The 23,462-nt window shown below is 60.0% G+C and overlaps 1 protein-coding gene across 1 annotated transcript in view; it reads right to left on the bottom strand.

Annotated features, from left to right (window-relative positions):
• The window catches only part of NRXN2 (neurexin 2), a 223,678-nt gene that overhangs the window by 118,391 nt on the left and 81,825 nt on the right, over positions 1-23,462 (bottom strand). The window contains exons 8-15 of the mRNA XM_044448354.1: positions 15,673-15,834; positions 12,826-13,264; positions 11,746-12,129; positions 11,150-11,353; positions 8,040-8,066; positions 2,060-2,179; positions 1,108-1,489; positions 19-209 (exon numbers count right to left, since the gene is read on the bottom strand). Coding sequence (XP_044304289.1) covers positions 19-209; positions 1,108-1,489; positions 2,060-2,179; positions 8,040-8,066; positions 11,150-11,353; positions 11,746-12,129; positions 12,826-13,264; positions 15,673-15,834 — 1,909 coding nt within the window. The remainder of the gene's footprint in view (positions 1-18; positions 210-1,107; positions 1,490-2,059; positions 2,180-8,039; positions 8,067-11,149; positions 11,354-11,745; positions 12,130-12,825; positions 13,265-15,672; positions 15,835-23,462) is intronic.

Below are 23,462 nucleotides of genomic sequence, written 5' to 3'. Positions count from 1 at the left end.
CAAAGGGGGCTGGCTCACCCTTCAGGTCCAGGTTCCGGGCGCCGTTGGAGTGCTGTGTGACCGTGCGCGAGTCGATCTTGAGGGTGTGAACGTTGTTGGTGTCGCGGGAGACGATGACGTTGTGCCACTGGTTGTCATTCACGGGCTTGTCCGAGTTCCCCTTCATCAGCGACGGGCCGTTGCCCAGGTCGAAGACGTAGTGGATGTACCTGCGGCGGGGGCAGAGGGAAGGGTCACGGGGGCCCGGCCTCGCCGAACGAGACACGAGCAGAGTTCCCCCGGCAGGTGGCTCGTGTGAGCAAGCCAAGCCGCATTCAGTAGGGAAGATCTGACTAGGAGCGGCAGGAACGGCGGCTTCCTTCTAGCCTGATCAAAGAGAGCGGCAGGAAATGCCCAAGAAATTCAATACACGGGGAGCCAGCACTGCGCTTGTGGAGCGCACCCAGTGGACAGGTGAACAATGAGAGCTAGAATCATGCGGAGACCCACTGCTCCGAGTGTGATGCTCTGGCAGGATGCGGCCAGGGCCACGCAGAGCCTGGAAGGCTGCGTTCTCCTTGCTAGCCAGCCCAGCACATGGTCCAAGAATCTATTAACGACTCCTCTTGTCTCAGCCCCGTTACCAAGCAAAGGAGCTGCAGCCAGAAAGAGAAGGGTTCGCCTTCCCTCCGCTCTCCCCAGACAAAATGAATTGAAAAATGGATTTTATTTGGGATGCGTTGGAGGAGAAACAAATGGGCCGGCTCTGCCTGCATGAAATTGAAATCAACCCAGTTCATTATTTCGCTATTTGCAAATCTAGACCTGAATCCACACAGGTAAAAGAGCTTTCAGATCAGACTGTGCCCACGAAGTGAGCTGCTTCGGTAGAGGAAGTGGCGCCACGGTGCCCTCTGCCCCGGCGGTGGGTACTTTTTCCGCGCCCGGGCAGTGCGAGAGGCTGAGCAGCGAGCGCGCCTGCCTCACATCACCGGGCAGGGAGGGGGGCCGACGCACAGCAGGCCCAGTCCCAGTGGCCCCGCACAGAGCCGCGGGACTGTGCCGAGCCCCCGGGGCCTCGCCAGGGACGCCTCCTGCAGGCGGGGCAGGGGCCGCTGGGGGTCTCACCCCTTCACGAGCTCCACCACGATGAAGTCGTTGCCGTTGCCGCTGTTGAAGAGGATGAGCCCGTCGGTGGCCGTGGTCTTGAACTGGAAGAAGAGGTGCATGGAGGCGTAGGCCTGCAGCGTGGCCAGCGCCAGGTAGCTGGCCTTGCTCTTGAAGGTGACGGGGTCGGCGATGATGCTGCGCAGGCCGAAGCGGGCGTTCAGCTCGCAGTAGCTGATGTCGCCGTTCTTGCACAGGTCGATGTAGGGCAGCCCGTTGAAGACCAGGCTGCTCAGGTGGCCGATGAAGTTGGAGGGCACCACCGAGATGAAGCGCCGCTCTGTCATGATGCCCGTCTCGATGTTGTGGAACTCCAGGCGGGTGTGGGCGCCGGCCATCTGCCCTGCTTGGGGTGGGGACGGGGGCGCCGTTAACTCGGAGCTGGGAGGTGCCCCGGGGGGCCGCAGGGGGGCCTCGGCCAGGTGCCCCCTCCCACGGGGGGCTCGCTGCCCAGCCCGCCTCCCCTTCCCCTTGCCAAGGCTGCGGCAAGGAGAAGGGGAAAATGACGCTCTCCCCTCTTCCTTTGGAGGGGGCGCCACACCGCCCGTCTGCCTCCCTTCCCCACATCCTGAATGCAGACCTGCCCCCCCCTTTGGGCTAAAGCTCCCCCCCCCGCCCAGCTTGCATTGTGCCTGACCCTGGCCTGACTCTCTGGCCAACGGCGCCCCCTGGCGGCCACTGCGGGGATGGCGCCCAAGAAGGCGCGCCGCCCTCTGGTGGCAGAAGCAGAAAACTGCATGGACGCCTCACCTGCACACCTGGGTGCCAGAGATGCAGAAGGCTGGCAAGGCACCCCGAGGGGATCGAGGCCCCGCAGGTGAGCTGGGGAAGGAGCGCCCTCAGGCCGCCTGTCCCAGGCCTTTCCCTGCCCTCCCCGGCGCCCGAGCCCAGCGGGCCACCTCCCTCGGCTTACCTTCCACCGTGACGTTGTCCACGGAGAGCTGCAGGCTCTTGCCACGGCGGACCACGCGGACCGTGTGCCACTCGTTGTCGTTGAGCTTGTGGCCAGCGATGAGGGTTTCCGGGCCTTTGCCTGCGACGGGACAGGCGGGTCAGCGGCTTCGGGGGGCCAAGCGGGGGAGCTGTCGCTGGGCCGCCCGCTGCCCCGCGCCCCAAGTGGCAAGCATCTCCAGGGCTCTCCCAAGGGCCCGCACTAGCTCAGCGCCACTCCGCCCGGTTCCGCTCGCTCTTCCCCCGTGGCAGGTATGCTCAGGCACCTGGGCGCAGCCGCTGCCCATCCCTGCGAGGCTCAGCTGAAGGGCCTGACGCCTGCCCACCCTTCCGGCAAAGACAGAAGATGTCCAGGTAGGGTGGGAAAGCCCCCCATCTGGAGAAGCTGGTGAACCAGCCTTCCCACACCCCTCCTTAAACTAGATTTTGATTTAGAACCAGGGGGACTAGGAACTTTATTCGCGAAGGAACGACCAGAGCTCCACACTCATGCATTCGGTTTGTGTGCAAATTTTCCCAGGTCAGCGTCCAGCAGCTGTAAGGGATAAAATGCCAATTCCAGACAAAACTGAGCTCAAGGAATCTAGAGCTGAGCTTGGTATGGGATTGAGTTGGGCAACCTGCAGTTCAGGGCCTTCCGGCCCAGTCTGCCTGCCTCGCTTAGCTCAGGAATCTAATCCCAGAGCATCGTGGGAGGGTCCAAATGCTTGCCGCCCGGAATGGGGTGCAGAACTTCAGGCCCATGGAAAAAGGCGGCCCTCCTGGCTCTGGAATATGATCGGCTAGGATTTCACTCAAAGCCATTCCCTTTCTCCCAAGCGCCTCTCTCCTTGCTCCTCTCTAGGCCTTGGTGCAGTTTTCCCACCTGCATTTGGAAAAGTTGAAATGCTTCTCCTAAACCGCACTTTCTTTAGTGCAAGACTAAAGAAAGCAAGCCGGCATTTTAGGAATGGCTGGGCACGTCCTCCCCACTGGGATGCGACCCCAAGAGCCGCTCCTATGTGGAATAGGGACGCCCGGCACGTGGGGCCCGGAACCGGCACATGCGAAGGCGTCGCCTTGAATTGCGGTGCTTTTCCCTCCATGTGCAAAAGCCAATTCTGCCGCCCCTCCGGATGCTCCCCGGAGACGCCTCACCGGCAGCTTTCGCCACAGCATTCAGAAACGTCGCTCAACAAACCGGGATTCGTGGCAATGCCGCGTCAAGTCAACCGGGATTCGTGGCCCTTTGCTCAGCGACGTCCAATGCACCCCCCCGCCCCCCCAGGGAGTGTCTGGAAGATGGAGCTTGTGCTCCCAGGACACGTGGGCCGAAGGCTTGCAAGGGCCAAGGCTGCCACCTGCCAGCCACTCTTGGAACTGCAGGGACAGGCACAGCTGGACACCCGGATGGGGCGATGGCTTCCAGCCCAAGAGCCAGCTGGGAAGGAGTGTGGGCACCCGGGTGGCACCACCAGGTGGCGCTCTGCCGAAACCTAAGGCCCTGGTGGTGGGAGGCAGGCGGCAGAGTGAGGGAAGAGCTTGCCAGGTCTGGAAAAGGGGCCCTCCCGGCTCGCCCGGAGCACGGTGGGCGCCTCCCCACGACGGCCTATCCTTCCTTGGCTTCCTCCCGAGCACAAACCTTCCCTTCATCAGCCTCCACTTGCACGCAACTATTTCCGAGCTGCTAAAAATTCCAGCCACGCGCTGCATTGCAAAGTTGCTGAACAGGACGGCCTTTGTCCTCCCTCAGCCACCACCAAACAGCAGCAGTTCCCCCAGGGACATTCCAAGCTGCTTCTACCTTAGCAGGCTGCGAGCAGAATGGCTAGTTTCTATCTCAGCTGGCTGCTTCTTTCCTCTTCCCTCCCCTCCCCTTTTCCTTGTGTGCCATGACTTTCAGATTGCAAGCCAAAGAGCAGGGACTTCTGTACTACGGATAATTTGCAGGCTCCTTCTGGGAGTCTTTGGGGCAAAGCTGGGCAGGGGGCTGCTAGGGGGAAATACACGAATATTGGCACAGGAGACTGGGCTGGGGGAGCCTTCCCCAGCCTGGGTCCCTCCAGATGCCCTGACGAGGCTCACCCTACCTGAGGGTGGGGGGCACCAGGTTGGGCGAAGCTACCTGAGGGATGCATTTCGGGCTGGCCATGGGGGTGGGGGTGGCGTCCTTGTTCCATCGCGCTTCGTCAAGGGCCGCCAAGCGACCCATTTCCGGTTGCCCACCGTCAGGCATAGTTCTGAATGCAGATGGAGACCCCCCCCCCCCCCCCGCGTTCAGACCGGGCCCTGCCTCCCTTCTTCAGTCAACGCGTTTCCCTTCTGGCCGGACGGAGCCAAAGAGGATGCCCGGGTCCCGCCGGGGGCGTGAGAGCCACCTGCTAATCGCCTCCCGCCCAACTGGCACCGACCAGGCTGCACGGACGGCCTGCCCCACCCCAGACGTGGCCAGTCCCGCAGCCAGGACTCCGGGTTCTCTCTGCAGCTCACGGAAGGAATCAGAGCTTTCGTGGAGGGAGGTGTGACGGAGCCCAGCAAGGCATTGCCAAACATGTGCAGAGTGCTTTCTCCAGCAATCAGCCTGCACGCATGGCGGGCTGGGGGCTTGGACTTCCTTGGGTCCAGGGCTTGTGGCAGACCGGCCTCCCCAAGTGGCTTGCCACACACCAGGCGTGTCCCGGAATTTGGCAACTGCTAGATCATTGCACAGAAAAGGAATCTGGACACGGTTTGTACAGCCGACAATGCCCTGGTGCCCTGTTGTGTAGCTGAATGAAGATCACGATCTGATGCATATTTATCCAGAAAAAAGGTTGGAAACTCCCAGCATCCCCCAGCCTCCAGCTCCCAGCATTCCCCATGCAGGCCAGGGCATGCTGGGAGTTACAGGATCTTTTCTCTGTCAAAGCCTTCCTAGGCTTGTGCCCTCGGCTTGCAGTCCTAGGCACTTACCTGGGAGTAAGCCCAATTCAACCTAGAGGGACTTACTCCGGAGGACGGCGTTGTGGGCAAAGGAATCCCGAATCCTTTTCCCTGCCTGAGCTGACCATCCCCAGGGACGCTCTGGCGCCTCCGTTTCCTTTTCCTCTGCACCCCGATGGGCCTGCCCCAGTCCAGTCCAGTCCAGTCCAGACACGGTTTGCAAAGGCCGGGGCGCTGGCTTGGCCGCCGAGGTGTCGCCTCGTCCGCCCCGGAGATCGGCAGGCCAGCAGCTCAGCCCTCTGCGGAAGAGGCCACGTGTCCGGAAGTCCGCAGCCGGGGCTCCCTCGGGACTGGAAGGGGGTTCTCGGCACCCCTGCCCGTGCATGGCGGCCTGTTCTTGGAACGGTCTACGGGCGAGTCAGCGGCGGTGCAGGAAGGAGGGCTCCGGATCGCGCCCCGGCTGTGCCTGCAGGGCCTTCGTCTGGCGCCCTGCAGGCTCCCGGCCACCCCGGCTGTGTCTTCCTTCTTGAGAGTCTTCCCGACTGACACGCCGGAGCCAAACCGTGGCGGGCAGGATGCCTCCACCCGGGCGGCCTGCACATGGGAGGGCCCCGTCCCGTCGCGGCCATCGTGTGAGGGCGCCAGGAGCCGCTCCAGATCCCCGACACACCCACTTACCCCGAAGGGCTGGGGGCCCCTCCTGAGCAACACGCCTAGGTGGGAGCCCCCGAGAACCCCCTGAGTCCCTGGGCCGAGGGGCACTGATTCAGCATTTGTGGGGGTTCGGCAAGGCGCCCTCCCCGCGGTGGAGGCCAAGAGAGGGCCGGGCATCCGTCGGCCTCCGTGGAATGCAGAGACTGAGGCGGGAACCAGACACCCGTGGATACCGGCTCCGCCGCTAAAGCTTCCCAACCTCGGGCCCGGCCGATCGCCAGTTTACAAAAACCAGCCGTTTTCCCCCTTGGCAGGATCTCCCCGCAAAACTTGTTGACGAGAGCAGCTTGCTTCCGGAGAGGTCCCAGGGCCAGGCGCGCCCTCCAGCGCCGCCGCTTCCATTGTCCACCCATCCAGGCTCTTGCTTGGCTCCAGAGCCGAGGGGGAGTCACGCGAGGGGTCCAGGAAGGCCATCTCGACGTGCCCCACAGGTGGTCCACCTGCTGGGCTGGAGATTCCGGACCGTCTTCCGCCTGGAAAAGTGGGGAAGCAGCCGCCTTTGTTCCCCCGGAGCGAGACAAGCCGTCGATCCTTCTGGACTGGCTGGGAAGCGTCTTCTCGGGTGTACGTGGAAAGCTGCTTTGACGGGATGGGGGCCACTCCGACTTCCGCCGTGCCGACCGGGTCAGGAGACACACGTTCCCAGCACCCCCAACAAAAAGGGCTTTACAGTTCCAGGAGTCCCCCGAGGAAAGCGGTGGGTGTCTCTGTTGCCCCTGCTTCCAAGCGCGACCGGTTTGGGGTGCCCCCCCCCCCAGCTTTATAGCTTAAGAGACAAGGATGCTCCTTGGAGACTCAGGGCCTGTGGGAACGGGGGGGGGGGGGGCAGCTAAAGCTCAAAGCAGCAAAGCCATCAATCCCGCCTCCGCACGGCGCCCCGCAGGGCCCGAGTGGGCGCCCTCGTGTGGGCACGCTCCTCGTTGCAGCCACAGCACACGGCCAGGATTGCTCAGCCCGGCAATCTAGGTGCGGCTCTCCTTGGGCCCTGCCAGGTTTGGCCAGCACTGCGCTGGGCACCACCAGCCCCACGGCTTCCTCTCCCCCAGGCCGAACCAGAGCCAGCCCAGACCTCCGGCCCCGACCATGCAGGGATGGGAGCTCCCCTGGCTGACCCGATGAAGCCAGGCGCCCTCCACTCGCGGCTGAGACCCCGCTTCGCTCCCTGCACGCCTTCCGCGTCCACACCTGAGGTCTCTTCATCGCCCACCCGTTCTCCAGTCTCTCCCACCCCCCATCAGAGCAACAACGACGAGGGGAAAGGCATGGCGGGCGTCACAAGGCTCGCCCTTCCGCTTTCGCCGACGTTCAGACCAAGCGCCCAGCTAGAAGCCACGGACAAGAGGGGGCCCTTACCAGAGGGCAGACGCAGGACCCATCGGGGTGCCAGAGAAGCCCCGTGGGAAGGGGCCCAAGCCCGCTTCGCCAGGCCAAGCACCTGCCCGGGGGGAACCGACAGGCGCCGCAGTGCCCCCCCGCCCACGTGCCCCGGCTCCTGGTCCCCCCAGGGGCACTGCCTCCCGTGCTGGAGGGGGGCGCGAGCGAGCTGCTCCTCCACGGATCGTCCGGTCCGGTCCGGTCCAGTCCGCCCACCTTTGCAGCCTCCCAACGGGTGGCCGCTCGGCCCCTGCCCTCCCCGGGCGCGGGGCCTTGTGCCGGCACGTCCCCCCGCAGGGAACTCCCCGGCCACCCCGGTGGGGCCGTGGGTGCCGAGTGCTCCCACAAACCGCCACCAAGGAGCAACCCAGGGTGGGGGGCGGGGCGGGGGGGCGACTCACCTGGAGGGGAACCCGGTCCCGTCTTGCCGCCTTCCCTGACCCGGCTGCGTGGGGGACTGGCTTGCTGCGGATGCTCCGGGGGCTGTAAGGGGGCTGGGGGGCACCCGCGCATGTGGGTTTGGTATGTCGGGGGGGCTCCGTGGCCTCAGCACGGGGGCTGGAGCGCTTCTGCCCATTTGGCCTTGCTGTGGCATTTAGCGGGTGGGCTGGCCGGTTCCAGGATCTGGGGGGCTTCCTTAGGAAGCGGGGAGCGAATCCACCGTGCCGTTCGCTTCCGGGAGCTGGAGACAGAACCCTTCGGCCCTCGCCCGCTGCGCCACCCCCGCCCTCGCCTCGCCTCGCCCCCGCCGTGACCCTCTCCCAACTCCCCCAGTTCAGTACTCTTTGGACCCCCCCTCGCGCGCGCACGCACACACACACACACACACACACACACAGAGCCCAGCTCCTTTCCGGCCTGGAGAAAAGCCAAACCACAACCATAGATGAAAAGAGAACGAGTCGAAGAAAAGAGGAGAAGAATTGAGAGAGAGAAAAAAAAAGCCAACTTACTGGGGTTACATCCTATCCTGACACAGTCTGAGATGGGGGGGTCAGGGTAGGGAGGGGAGAAAGAAGAGAACGAGAGAGTTTGATATCCTTCAGAGAAACGCCTGCAACCAAACACCCAAAACACGAGGCAGCCCACCCTCCGGGGACGGACGCGCCACCAGGTGGGCACGGTCTCCGCACTGAGGAGTGGAAGAGCCCCCGGATGCGCACCGGGGAGCAGGGGTGCGGCCACCCCCATTCCTGCCCCCACGGCCGGGCGCCACGGACGCGCCCGCTCCCTGTCTACGCACAAAGTAGCCGGACAAACTGGGGGCACGGACCTGGAGGCACGACGGCCCAGAAAGGAAAGTGGGACTCTGGGACCACGCAATTCCTCTCCTTGAGAACCTCAATTAAGGTGCTTTCTCTCATTGAGGAAGTCAAGCTTCTAGTCCTTAGGGTGGCGGGCACAGCTGAAGGACATAGGGGTGGGGCGAAACTGAAGGAATCATCAGCGGAGAACTTTTAGGAATTAAAGTGGGGGGGACCACGTCTTCGGGGCGGCGAGAGAGACTGTCAGGCCTTTCCTCATGTAGAGGAAAGAAACCGCAGGCACTGGCCAGATTCTGCTGCCCTGAGAAGTAAGCTTTTGAATAATAAGACTTATTCAAAATTCAGAATCTTAATTCTGGATAAGAAGGCCAGGTTTTGGTTTCTTAAATCTAGGTGATAGATCTTGCCAAATCCCCAGCTGGGCTGGATCCAACATTCCTGGGGCCAGTTTCCACTTGCCTGCCGGGGGGGGGGGAGCACACCTGGGACACCTGTCAGCATTCATGGCAGGCGAGACAGGTCTCCGCTGAGTTTCTGGGCGCTGCTTGGAGAAGAGGGGTTGCTGACACGCACCCGCATGTCCTTCCTTGTGCACCCCCTTCTTTCCTTTGGAACGGACAGCCCTTCCACTCTCCTTCGGGGTTTGGCCCTGCAGACCCTGGAAGGCAGCCCGCAAGGATTTCTGGAAGCTGAATTCGGCCCCGGCCCCTGCGCCCCGGCCCCGGCTGGCTCGCTCGAGGTTCCCGTCCGTGCCGTGCCCGGGATGGCTGCTTCGTGCGCAGACGCGAGCTCCCACTTCTGTGGGGGCCGGCAGGCAGTCCCCCCTCCAGCCCCTTCCCCACCCCAGGCGAGTGCCCGTGCCCCCGCCCCAGGGGGCTGGGGACTCCTCAGTGCTGGAGAGCGGCTCCTCGCAAAGACCAGCTGTGCAGGGGAAGGGGCAGCCCTCCCTCCCTCCCTCCAGCCCCGATCGCCGGCTTGGAGGGCGAGTGGAAGGACGGCCGCGCAGCTGCGCCAGGCCCCGGCCCGGCCACCCAGACGGCCTGGACCTCCGGAGACTGGGGCCGCTTCCTCCGCACCACCACCCAACAGCAGGCCGACACCGCAGGGCTGGCGTCAGGATGCCCGGGCCAAGGACAGGGCCCGCCATCCGCCCCGGCGGTCCCCCGGAGCCATGTGCCGGGGCGGAGCAGCGCCATGGGACCCCGTGTGGCTCCTCTGTGGGTGGGGGGCTTCCGGCGCATCGCAGTCTCCGCAGGCCCAGCGGGGGTGGTCTGGAGGGGCGGGGGGCTTCCTCCGGGCACGGGGGGCGCCCCCCTTCCTCCCGGCTGCACAGCCGACTTTGGTGCGCGTCGTCAACCGCGACAGAGCAGTGGAGGCAGACAGCCACGGGACCAAAGGGGCCCTTCCGGAGCCCGTGTGGGGCCCCTGCGGGAGATGGAGGGTGGGGGGGATGCTCGGGAAGCGGGGAAGGGGGTCTGGGGCCATGGGGGGGTGCGGGGAAGGCTGGCCTCCTTTGGTCCCCGTGGCTGTTTGCTCCGGGCTGGGCATGTATGTGCCAGTGAAGGTCAAAGCCCGAGGTGGGGAGGTGGGGAGCGGAGAAGCGCGGGAGGGTCTTCGGAAAGAGGAATCCGGCCCCTTTCCCTGCCTGGCCACCCGAGAGGGCCTGGGTGGGGTGGGGTGACGTGGGGGGCAGGCCCAGGTCCAAAGAAAGGGCCGACTCCCCCCCACTGCCACGCCGGACAGGACAAGTCGGTTCCCGGAGGCGGTGGGGGGGATTTCTTTCCAAAGACCCAGCCCGCAAGGGGGACAGCCAGAGAGCACATCTGGGACGGTTTCCATCTCCTGCCCCCCTCCACCCTGCACCCACCCCCACCCCCACCCCCACCCGCCGTGCACGGAGATCTAAGCAGTGGCACGAATTTGTGGCCGTGCCTTGGAAAGCAAAATCCACAGGGGTTGGAGGACTCGTCTGCAGACAGGCTCCGACGGGGCTGTTGCGCCAGACAGCAGGGCGGATGAATTTCACAGGGTTGTGCATTTAAGGCTGGCGCAAGCTTTAAGCTGGATGGCGTTTGTGGCCTACGGACAATTCCAGCCAATTCCCTCGGCCAATGCAAGAGCGGGCAAATGCTCTTTTTTAATATTAAAAATAAACAGAAGGAAAGAAATAGAATTTTTTTTAGTATTTAAAATACACAGAAGGTGCCTTTCTGAAAGCCCCAAGAAAGTGGGGATAGTCTTTGGGAAGCAGCCTAGACCGGCCTTTCAGGTGTTGTGGACTACAACTCCCAGAATTCCTGGCTGAGGCCGTTGGGAGTTGAAGTCCCCAAGGTGCAGGGAAGACTGGCGCCGGCAGATCTGGAATTCAAGCATGGCCATTACTCTCCTGACTCAGCTTCTGCAAAACTGGCACCTCTCCCAGGTGATTCGCACCTGTGCGTACCTGTGCACCACACCTGTGCACACAAGACCCACGTGCAACGTGGAGACAGAAGGGAAATACCGCGCCTGCCCTCACATTTTGTGCAGTGACAAGATCCTGGGGAAGGGGCTGGCGGGCCTTGCCTTGCAGAGAGTGTGAGAATTATTTTGCGTTCCAAGGGCAGGCGCTCTCCCTCTTTGAGAATTATTCTCTGAAGAAACACTCCCCCCACCTCCCCACCCCTGATCTGGGCCTGGGTCCAGCCGCCTCTCACGGCGGCTGGACAGGGCCACTGGCACCCACCGCTCCCCTAGGGCGACTCGAGGCGGAAACGAAGGGGAGGCCGCTCCCCGGAACGCTCTGAGTGGCCAGTTACCTAGGTTGACGGTGAGCTTCATCTGCCCCCCGTCCAGCTCGAGGCGCAGCGTGTCGGCCGACTCCTTGGAGGTGGTGGCCATCATGAACCCGTAGGCCCGCTGCGACATGAAGCGGAGGGAGACGTCTTCGGCCTCCGTGTGCATGACCGTGGGCAGCATGATCTTCATGTACATGCTTCCGTCATAGCTCAGCACGGTGGCCTCTGCGCCGTGCCGGGTGGGAGAGAGAGAGAAGGCGAGAAGGGGAACGGTTACCACGCTCCTCCCTAGTTACGCCCTCATTCTGTGCAAGCCCGGCCGGAGGGACCGGGGGCTGCGGAGGCTGCAGCGTTCCGACTCCGCTCGGCAAAGCTTCTCCGAGGCCTCCGAGAAGGTTTCCTCGGGAAGGGTGTCCTCCCGGCGGCCCCAGAACCCGGGATCCAGCCCCTGGGGCCCGTCGGTGCTTTCACGCGCTCGCTGGTGGCGTTTCCACCTGCGCAGCAACGGACGTGTGCTTAAAACAAAGCGTGTGCTCCGTTTTGGCCCAAACACCCACCCGCCTCCGCAGCCACGACAGCGGCGAAGAGGAGTCGGCGTGCCCCCCGCGCCCCCTCACCTCTCTCGCACAGCCGCCCCAGGTAGCCGGTGCCCACGCAGTCGCAGATGAAGCGGTTCCAGCCCTCCCGGCAGAGGCCGCCGTTGTGGCACGGGGAGCTGCTGCACTGCTTGAGCGTCTCCCGCGAGCAGAAGCTCGACACGCCGGCCACGCTCTGCACCTCGGCCAGGCGCCGCACGTCGCGGCTCTTGCCGTCGATGAAGAGGTCCCGCACGCAGCCCACGTAGCCGTAGTTGAGGAAGGCCGTCCACACCTCAGGGGGCAGGATGAGGTCCAGGCGGTTCTCGGGCAGCCCCCCCAGGTACATCTCGCTGTCCAGGTCCAGGATCTCGCTCTCCCCGCTGGCCAGGAAGGGGGTGCTCCGGCTGTTGACGGAGATGGAGCCTGCCGGGCGCACAGGCGGGGCCGTCACAGGAGGGGCCCCCGGGCGGGCGGCGGCTCGCCGAACGCCCCCTCCCCTGGCCCACTCTTGGGCAGAACCTGCTGCGGAAGCCCCTCTGCCTGGCTAAGCTTCGGGAAGGGAAGGGAAGGGAAGGGAAGGGAAGGGAAGGGAAGGGAAGGGAAGGGAAGCACCACTGATCCCCAGGAGGGGCCGCGGCTCAGCGGTGGGTTGCCGGCTTCGCACACAGAAAGTCCCCAGAGGGAAACCCGGGAGGCCCTGGAGGCGGAGGGTGGAGGAGGGGGAGGAGGAGGGCTTGAGGACGTGGGGAAGGGTGGAAACCCCAGGGGGAAATTTTGCCAGAGGAACCCTCTGGTAGGAAACATGGCGTGAGTCAGAAGGTGCCTCCCAGGCCATCGGGTCCGACCCTCGGCTCCAGCCAGCTCTCTGGGGGTCCTAACCGTCAGGAAGGCCTTCCTGGCATCCAAACCGAGCCTTGGGGCATGAGCTCTGGAAGAGGCGAGCTCTCCTTGAGCAAGGGAGGTGTGAGGACCGGCTCGGCCCAGTCGCTGCTCCCCGCCCCCCCCCCGCTGCTCCGCTGCCCGACACGAAGCCGGGGGGCTCCTGCCCAGCCCCAGCCCCAGCCGGGACGGGGCCGCCCACTCAGCCAGCCCGAGAGCAGGCGCCGCACGGCTACGCACCCTTGCGCCCGTCCCGCTGGAAGTCCACGTGGCACCACTCTCCGTCGTTCACCTTCTTGCTGCTGGCCCGCATCTTGATGCCGCCCGAGCCCATGTCCAGGAGCAGGAACAGGTACCCGTCCAGCAGCTCCATGGCGAAGTAGTCGGCCTTGTGCAGGCGCTCGGAGCGGGACTCCTTGGGCGGCTGCAGCCGGCCGTGGCTGAACAGCAGCAGCCCGTTGGGCTCCGTGGTGCGGAAGTCGAAGGAGATGGAGCCCGTCTTCTTGGCGTTCCACTTGGGCAGCGAGATGTAAGCCTCCGGGGACTCAAAGGTGACCGGGTCCAGGGCCGCCACGTTCTCGCAGCGGAAGACCAAGTCCCCATTGATCTTCATCTTGGGGTCGCCTTCCTTGGCGAGGCGCGACAGCTCCAGCTTAAAGTCGTTGTTTTTGTAGACCACCTGTGCAGGGACGGGAGAGGCCCAGGTGTGAACGGGACACACCTGAGCCTCGGGAACGTGGCCCCAGTGAGTCCGGCCTCCCTTTTTATTGTGACTGGAGGTGACTTTCACCCATTTAAGCAGGTGAAAATCAAGCACACCTTGCGGTTAACTGAATGGAGACTGCCAAAAGTATGACCATGAACAGAGAACCTGGACGGCCCTTTATCCACACATCCCGCTAGAGAAGCATCTTTCCCATCTATCCACTTCTGACTTCTTACTTACCGGCTTTGCTCTCTCCAAATGTATCGCAATAAACTTGCCAACACTTTTCTGTCTCAAGGTGGGGGGAAAGAAGCACGGGGAACCTACCCTGACTGCATTCTCCTAAATCAGCAGTTGATAATATACAGACAATCCTCTTTCATTACAGGAAAGATTTCTTCTTCCTACATGAATTAACGAGTGCAGTTTTTTCCAAACTTAAAGTAATTGTATCAGTTCAGATCCTTTGGTTTAGAAGCATCTCTTTTCTAAGAAGAAGCTTGACATTTGCTCCGTGCAATTTTTCAGCCTCCAGAATTCAATTCTTCGAAGGATGGTTTTGTTGTTTAAAAGCGGGATCAGAGTTTCAAAGGAGGAACCATGGAGAAAACGCTTCTGTAGAGGAATCTGCTAATAAAGCCACTGCGGTTCTGTGTCAATGGAAATGTTTTACCAGCCGGGGGAGACCACTGGATCGGATTCTCCTCAAACGTGTGTGCACAGATCTCACAAAATAAAACTTTTATAGGAAAAGGCTAAACGATAGAACTTCTCTCTAACAAAGCCCAAAGCAAACATTTTCTTTAGGGTTTGTGACTTATAAATGCTGCAGATTATGAATGCTCTTTTGTATGTTACTTGTTCTAACATATATATGTACAAATATATACATTTGTGGGTTGTAGGGAAGGAGTTAAACCACGAATACTTTTTGCGATACTATCATTATAGCCACCGAGAAAAGCAAGTCCCTTCCCAAATGTACTGGGTGTAATAACATTTTTTCAAGGGAGGATTTTCTGTTTTACTTTGGAGCACGGAAATGCCTTCCCCTTTTGCTGCTTTCTTCATTTGTTTCCAAATGAAGCAGTGCAGAGAAAGTTTTCATCTAAGAGGAAAGATTACAATAACCGGAAATGCTTAGCTTAGAGGAAAGCGGGGTAAGAGAGATGTGGATATTTTAACTGGGCTGACAACCCCCAAATTCCTTTGTGCGTCAGCTGCTCCTCATTTATTTATTTATTTATTTATTTATTTATTTATTTATTTATTTATTTCTATTGCGATTTATATCCTGCCTTTTTCCTACAAAGGGCTCAAGGCAGCTTACATCATTCTCCTCCTCCATCTTATCCCCACCACAACAACCCTGTGAGGTAGGCTGGGCTGAGTCTCTTTGGCCCAGAGTCACCCAGCGGGCTCCATGGCCGAGAGGGACTCGAATCCGGATTGCCTGAGTCCCAGTCCCATGCTCTTCACCACGACACCACCCTGGCTCTCAGTTTCACCTTTGAGTTCTTTAAGAGCTCCAGAATGGATATAATTCATTAGCCATCTCAGTTTATCAATAAGGACTAGACTGTTGCCTCTTATCACCACCATTTTCCTCATTCTCTTTTCAGGAACCGATTCTGCCAAAAAGGTATTTGCCTTTTGTGGTGAACATAGACAAAAAGAATCCTGTTTCATTGCAGTTTCCTGACCCTCCTTTATTCGTCTTTTAACTCCGTTGTTAATAACCCAGCTGCTCGCTTCCTGCAGTTAAGAGTTTGGGAGCTCAGGTCTATAGGACGTAAATCTGCATATGCTTAATTTACATCCATATTTTCAAATTTTAAAAGAATGGCTGGGCTTGTTCTACATTTCACAGGAGGAAAAGCCAGTCAGTTAATTTCTCACCCAAATTATCTCAGATAAAATTCATCCTTCAGTTAATTGCAGCTGCCCTCCCTGGTTTCCAGAGCCAGTGGAAAAGGATCTTTCTACACATTATTCCCACAAAGAAGGGGCCTTTTTCTTTATTTTTTAGGGGGGGGGGGTTGCTGCATATGGGAAGGAGAGGGTGAGCTCTTCCCTCCCCAGTTGCAACCGCCTTCAAAAATTGTACGGCAATTAATGTGGGGAGAAAAAATAACCCTTTCCATTGGCACCAAAAGACACTCCGGACTCTTGGAAATTGATCTGGGGCCTCGGGAAATGTTTCTGGGGCCTCGGGGAACCAATTCAGGGTGAAGGTCCCAAGCCTCCAAGGCTAGCGATGCCTTTCCACGAAGGACGCGCCAGCCGGAGAGCCTTACATTTTCACCCTGCCCACCCCCCCCCGCAGCCCTGCAAGCAAACCCCCACCTGGCCCAGCCCCTGCCCCCCTCCCAGCGACTCACGTCCTTGAGGCATCCCATGAAATTGTTGCTGACGGGGGAGCCGGGCAGGTCAGCCGTGTTGGGGCTCCCCCCAATGTAGAAGAAGTCGTCCGAGCCCAGCATGGTATAGTCCTCCTGGGTGTAGCCGGTCGTGGTGAGAATCCCGTCCACGGAGATGGTCACCTGTCCGTTGGGAGCGCAGGCGTTGTGGGGAGAAGGGGTCAGGGTGGGAAGAGAGAGGGAGATAAGAGAGTTAACCCACCAGGGACCTGGCAGGGAGAAGAGGGGTCTCTGGGGACAGGGGGCTGCTGACACATTTTTATGTCTGCTTGTCTTGTGGAGAATTGCCACCCTTTCATTTTTACTGCTTTTCGCAGGGGAGGGAGGAGAAAGAGGAAAGAGAGACGAGGCAGAACTGCGAGGGGGGGGCGGGGGGAGCAATTTGCACAAGGGTTGATGGTCCAGGGTGTGAAACTATTTCCTAGCGGCCCATTTTCCTTCAAAAAAGCCCCGGCCCTATTTCACTGAAGCGTGTCCCACGCCTCCCGCCCCGCAGGAGTTCCACCGCCGCAGCCTTTCTGCCACCCGAGAATCCCTCTGCAGACGTTTTCCAGGAAGGGTCTCTGGAGCAAGGAGTCACTTTGGCGAAGAATTTGCAGAGAGCGGCGGCAAGAAGGCCAGACCTTCAAGTCCAGTTTTGCGCGGCTTTCCCTTCACGGCATCGTTGCGTTGCTATTCTACTATTCGCCAACACAACAAGCCGGCTGAATGTGGGCTGCAGTTAAACCACGGGCTGTTGTGCTGTCTGAATGCAGTCATGCTAACCAGTCATGGTTCCCTACGCCCAAACAACCCATGAAGAGAAACCATGGTTTGTTGCTGGCTCCAGCACAGTGGGTTGTGTTTAACAAACCATGGTTTCTGTGAGCAGTTGGGTTCCAATAACCACGGCTGACTAACAATCCACATTCAGCAACCCACCCTCAACCCACAGGGGTTGTCTAAAGGCAGTGGCCCAGCTGTGGTTCTCCGGTTCTTTTTGTCCCTGGAATTCCTTTCTTGATGGGGCCACTGCTTTTAAGAGGTCGACATGGGATTCAGTGCTTGTCGTCAGCATCTCCCGCCCCAGCGTAATTGCCCTGCTCCTGCATGGCCGGTGGCCCCCACGCCACGGGCTTCTTACGGCCACGCTTCCTCCAACAGACACCCCAGAAGCCGTTCCGGACCACTTTGTGTGCCGTGGAGCAGGACTGAGGGGCAGTTCTCTCCTCCACGCGTAGGGGGCTGCTTTTAGGGTGCTGCTGCAAACTCTGGGGTCCCCAGGGTCGGCTGAGATCTCCTCTCCGCCAGCGGGGTGCTTCCACTTTGGACACACAAAGTTCTCGCGCTCACCTCTGGCCGGTGGGAAGGATGAAGCCGCTGATGGGACAATAAAGCGATAAGTTGAGGATGCAGCGGAGAAGGCAGGCAACGCACACGGAAGGAACCCAAGGTCAGGCACCATGCAACGGACGCTGGTTTTGCTCCCTTTGAGGGAAGGGCTGTAACGTGGGAAGGGCTGTAGCAGGCTCGAGGGCACTGGCTCGGCAGGCCAGAAGTCGCAGGGTGGATCTCCGAGATCTTCAAGTAGGGCGGGAAAAACGCCTACCTAAGATTCTGGAAAGCAGCTGCTGCCTGTTAGAGTTGGACTAACTGGACCCCAGGGTCTGACTGAGGGAGAGTCCAAGAACGGCTCCCTAGAACAGCCATAGCTCAGCCGGTAGGCAGAAGGGGCAGGCATGACCCCCAGCATCCCCAAACAGGACCGGGAAAATGCCTTCCTGGAACCCTGGAAAGCTGCTGCTGCTGGCCCGTGCCTGCAATACCAGGCTATTCAGCTCAGCAGGAGGGCACGCCAGTATTCCTAAAAATATTGTTCAAAATATTCAAACATCGGGTTCGTTTTGCATAAAATATGCACAGACACAATGTTATATTATATTTTCTGCCTCTCCTGGGACTAATCTGGGAAATCCCACAATATTATGCAGGCACCTCCAGTGATTAGCAACTCTCGGAAAGCCACGGATGGCTGAAGCAGCTGCTGCTCCACCAAAGGGGCTTTGTGCCAGGCGCCTTCCTAATTTTTTAAAAAAAAATACTTCAGGGAAATTCATGACAACTGTGTGGAACCACCCCATACAGGAACAGTCTATCTCTGAATACCAGGTGCTGAGGACCACCTCTACAGCGCAGCATTTGCTGCATCGCATCCTTCCCACTATTTCGTCGGTCGCTTTTGGGAGGACGAGAAAGAGGCTGGTGCTGCCTGGCAGGGAACTGAGAGACAGTGTGGAGTAGTGGTTAGTGCTGGACTTGGGACTCAACAGGGGTAGGTTTGGGCCCCCCACTCAGCCACGAGGCTTGGGGGCAGGAGGTGGCCCTCGGCAAGAAAGATCGCTGGAATATGCCACCAGGAGCATATTGTTTGGAACTTCTGCTCAGAGGCTGCTCTGAAGAGGAACACGAGGACTGCGGCCGTGAAGAATTCCCGTGGGATCGGCTCCCAGTCTTACCCTGAGCCCTGGTGCCCACACGGGGTCCCTCTGGGCATGGAAAGATTTCAGGAGCGGTGATGGAGCCCCGGGTCACACAGAAGCCTGAGCAGCAGCGACCGTCCATGGTGCCGGACCGAACCGAAGGGCAGCAGGCAGCTCGGCGTTCAGGACCATGGAGAGCTGCTTGCCGGTTTCCAGCGTGTGGCGCTGAGGTGCGGACCCAGAATGCGCTGCACCGAGGTGGCCAGAGGCAAGACTGCCGGCAGGGGCCCTCTGCTTTCGGACAGTGACATAGCGGGAGGGAGTTCCACAGGTGCAGCTGGGCATGCACCTCTTAAAGGTGCAGGAGCAGTGCCCGCTGATGCGCCTGGCCACGTGCAGGAGGGCATTGTGCTTGCACCCCAGTTGAGACGCCAATGCTAGGACTGGGGGCGCAGCGCCTCCAAGGCGGCCTCCTTCACGTGTGGACCGAGTCTCTTGCAAAGCTGACCACCTGCTGCAACCAAGGTGTGGCTTCCAGGTGAGCCAAGCCACACGCAGCCCCCCGGCTCAAGACACAGAATTTCTGGAATATTCACAGGGGCTCGAAATGGCTGTTCCTATGGTGTTTTTGCTGCATGCTTTTAACGAATGCAGTTTGACACGGCATCCGTTTCATGGTGGGATGTTTTCGCCACTTCTCTTCTGCCTTGAGGCGTTGGGAGTCACCCCCACAAAGCAGAGGGACGGAGCCAGATTGCTCACTGTTTCAATTAAGCGGATTCAAAGAGAAAAGACGACAGACGAATGTCTGGAAAAGAGACACAAGGACACAAGAAGGAAGAGCAACCTTGCCTGGAAGCCTAAAACCTCGTGGGCTTCATTGCAGGGCTGTTTCGTTCTGGGATAGCTTGGCCCAAACTGGGGGTGGGGGGGGCAGTGGGGAAGAGAGAGAGAGAGAGAGAGAGCGCGGTTGCCCTCTGATTGCTAAGTTGCATTCGCTGGCCTTTTATTTATAGTAACGAGATTGGCTTTATCCGTTTGACAGCAGACCACAAACCCATTTAGGCCGAGGGAGCTTTGCTGCGCCTCCACGGAAACACACGGCACCATAAATGGTTTTGTGGGTTCCAGCCTCCTTCGGGGGCTTCTGCATCTCTCGGCTTCCTGCCTTGTGCTTCCTTGGTATTTTTGCTCCGTTTTAGAGAAATGAAAACACCGCTGGGCGGATTCCCAGATGGCGCAAGCTCTCCCCTCCCCGGTTGCAGGGCATTTGCCCTCTGGGCCCTCTAAGCTGTAATGAAGCCCCAGAGACACTCTGAAAGCTTCGAGTACGCCGATCCCGCCGGGGGGAAGTGGGCAGCTTGGTTATTCCAAGAACTCAGCCCTCCTGTGCCCTCCGCCCCATGCTGGATCGGACCCAAAATCCATGGTGTGCAAAATGTGTTTGGTAAAGGCTGGAAGGAGTGCAAGTGTTGCCACTGCGGCTTTCACGGAGCGAGGCTGCTCTCGGGCATGGGGTGGGTGGCCCTCCGGGCAGAGGCAGAGCACGTCCGGCTCACGGGGCCACCTCTGGCCAGAGACTTGCCAGGAGCCTGGCGAGAGGCATCCAGCGGCCTCTTTGGGCCAGCAGTGGAGATACTGCGGAGCAGGGCCGTGTGGGGGGGATCCCTTCATTACTGCCGATCGATCGCACGCTAGAGATCACCTGGGGCTTCGCCCAGGGAAGGAGCTTCGCCCCATTTGGCAGGGGCTTGCGGGAACGAGGCCCCTGGGCACCCTCCCGAGCCCCCCGCCATGCTGCTCGCACCCCAGGTGAGACGCAAAGCTCAGGAATGGGGGTGGGCCACTCCCCCCGGGCTTCTAAGGGGAGCTCCTCTCAGCATGGACCAAGTCTCTTTCAAAGGGCTTCTCCCTGCTTGAAAAACTGGGCTGGAGCCCATGACAGGGTGGGCCTATTTCTTTGTCTGAGCGGCCATAAGACCAAGCCTTAAAGAATCCAGGGGACACATCGCAAACCAAAAATCTGCCGCTTGGCCAGTGCGGTCGATTTCACAGCTGTGGAATCAGAGAGGGCTGTGCAACGGGGCTGCAAGGACTGGGCCTTGTTCCAGCTTTGGGTTTTTTTTGGGGGGGGGCAGGTAATACTCAGGCCCCAGGACCCAAGGAGGTGTCCTGCCCCTGTTTTAGGCTTGCTTCGTATCTCACTACCATCTCAAGTCCACCATGCAGAATCAGAGGTTAGCTGGTGACCTAGACAGGCATCGACAGAATTGCAGATCAAGGGTGCCTTTTTGCACACAAAACTATTGAGGACTGCCCTCTGCTAAGTGGGAGGCATGGCTACTCTACCCAGGCTAGAAACATAGACACAGAGCGAGCCAGAAGGACTCTCCCGGGCCACCTAGTCCGACCCCCAGCTCTGCTCTTGGCATGCCCACCATGTGCATCTCCAGCCTATCCTTAAACACCCTCACTGCTGGGGTTCAGCCATGTCCTGTGGAAGCCCCTTCCACACCTGCGGGGTCCTGTCTGTCAGGGAGCCCTTCCTGGCCTCCAAATGGAACCTTGGCTCCCTGAGCTTTGCTCCGTTGGAGCGCGTCCTGCCTTCCTCTGCAGGGGAGAACAGGTCTCTGCCCACCTCCGTGTGACACCCCCTCACATACCTGCATGTCACCAGCAGATCCCCTCTGAGTCTCCTCTTCTCCAGGCTGCAGAGACCCAGTTCCCTCAGTCTCGCCTCATACGGCATCCCCTGCAAACCGGCCACCAACCTTGTGGCCCTGCGCTGCACTGACTCCAACCTGGCTACATCCTTCCTGTAATGAGGGGCCCAAAACTGAGCACAGCACTCCAGTTGCGGGTGCACCAGAGCAGGGCAGCGAGCACCCAGAGGGCCGGGCGGAGGGTCTCCTTGGAGGGGCCGGGGCCGGAGCAACACCCCCTGCGGACGCTCACCTTTCCCAGGCAAGGCAAAGCGCTCAGGGGCAGCGGAGGAGTGAGTTAGTGCTGAGCGGGGACTGCCTGCTGGGGTTGTGCTAATGAGGCGATAATGATTCCAGAGGAGGCATAAATAAAGGCAGCAAGAAGGCAGGTGCTGAGGAGCCCAAGTTGAAGGTCACATCCTTGTTAACGCTCTGTCCGCCTAAGTGGGCCTCCACACTACAACTCCCATCATCCCAGGCAGCGTGGCCAGGTGATACGAGTTGTGATCCGACACCTCTGGGGGGAGCCGGCTTGGGGAAGGCTGCATGACGCTGTAAGATGAAAAAACAAAACGGAGAATCTGAAAAATGACTTCCAAGCCTACACAAAAGTCATACAAAAAACCCAACTTCCTCGCGCTCTTGCTGAACTTCCGGGATTCTTTTTTTTGCTGGCGGGCTGGTCACTGAGGTGCTAATTTAAAACGGAAGATACAAGCTTGGAATGAATGGCCATAAATTGAGCAGAAATGTAATATATTTCACCTTAGTGAGAAAGACAGTGGCGGAGTGTCTTTTGTCTCTGACTCCGCTATCCAGACAACTGCAGGCAGACCACGTCGGGCCCTCGGCCCCCCATCTCGGGGTCTGGACTGGATGCTTCCTAGCAGGGGTCCAGATGTTGTGGCCCAAATCCCCATCCGCTCTCGCCAGCCTAGCCCATGCTGAGGGATGCTGGGAACTGTAGGCCAAACATCTGGAGGGACACAAGTGCTCAGAGGAGGAGCTGCCAGCACGAATCATCAAAGGGTTCCTGATTCACACATCCCTGGGCCCAGCATCTGGCTGGGGGGGGGGGCGAAAATCTCCCCTCTTTTGCGGTGACCACCCCTCGCAAAATCACCCCCTTGCAGCCAGTGAATGTGGGGAACATGGGACATGCTCCCATGAAGGGATCGGACGGGGAAGTCTCACACACGCTCAGTCTGCTCGATTTCTCTATGCCGCAGGTTGGAAATTTCCTTAAATATTTAATGGAACAGATGGGCACACTGCGAGATGCCCCTTCCGACGGCAGAAATTACCCCTTAAATCAGGATTAAAGTAAACAGACTCAAAGGGGCTCAATCTCCTAGGAGAAAGGGATCTTTTAGGAATGTAATCTTCAGCCCAAAGGGGACTTTTCCAAGGGGGAAAAGTCTCAGGTGGTGGTTCGCCTCCTTCAAGAAGTTGGACGGGGTGTAGAGATGTTGCCGGGGACCCCCCCCCCCGTGTCGCCCCACAGCTCCTTTTCTGTAGGTGGCAAATTCATTAAGGAAAGAGAGAAAGAGGGAGGCGCTTCGCGGCCTTCTGTGCTCGCTGCGGCCCGTGCGGAGGCTCTTCAGTCAGCGGCTTTTCTCGGGCTGTTCTTTCCCCATCCTTGTCTTTTTAAGGTCATGGGGACTTGGAAAGGCGACTTAGCGGCTCTGTGGGTTGAAGCCGCTTGCTAGTTTGCTTTGGCCGGGCTTGTTTTTCAATAAAACGGCCCTTTCTCTGAAGGAAAGGCAAACCAAGAGGATGGAGGAGAAGTGGCGGGGGGGGGGGGGGAGTTTGCAGACTGAAACAGAGGCAGGGAAGATGCCGCCTTCCAGGTGTGGGGGCCGGAAAGCCCCTGTTCCTTCGCCACGGCCAAGGTGGCTAAGACTGATGGAGCCACAGACCTGCCCCTCCTGATGGGTCCCCTCATTCTCCCTCCTCGTTAACTGACCTGCAAACAAACAATTTGCATTAAGTCCTTCTGCATAGGAAGGCTGGGTTTCTTTCTGGCAGACAGTATGGGATGGCGGCCATCAGAAAAGGAGGAGGGGTGCAGCTGCCACCAATCCCCCCCCCCCCCCGAAAGTGCATTTTAGAACAGCTCCAGCTCCGGCAAGTAAGACCTGTGGCGATCGGATAGTCCTGCAAGGGGCAGTGCTGAGCCGCGCATCCCTCCATCCCCGAGCCGGCAGCCAGGACCCGCCAGGGATGCGAGCAGCTCACTCCTGCAGGCCATCACTCAAATACCCGGGAGCAGAAAGCGGCACAGTCCGGAGGGCCTCAGCCTTGCCTCGCCTCCGTGGGTCCCTCGGCTCGGAGCGGCCCCAGAGCCGCCCCCCTCCTGAGCAGGCAGGGGAGGCCGGCAGGGGGCTGCAGACAGGCGCTGCTTGAGCCGCCCCGCCGGTCCAGCGGGGGCGAGCGGGCGCAGGCGGTGGAGGGCCGGGCCGGGCGGGGGGACACGCTCCCGCTCGGGGGCTGCGATCTCGCCTGAACCATCAAGCCTTGTGCAGGTGGGCGGGCAGGTGGGCGGGCGGCCCGTGCGGGAGAGGCGGGGGAGGGATGCTCGGCTGCTGCG

The sequence above is a fragment of the Varanus komodoensis genome, unplaced genomic scaffold (assembly GCF_004798865.1).
Source record: "Varanus komodoensis strain SLA01 unplaced genomic scaffold, ASM479886v1 scaffold55, whole genome shotgun sequence".
NCBI lineage: Eukaryota > Metazoa > Chordata > Lepidosauria > Squamata > Varanidae > Varanus > Varanus komodoensis.
The sequence above is the reverse complement of the archived record's forward strand: the minus strand, read 5'-3'. Positions and strand labels throughout refer to the sequence as shown.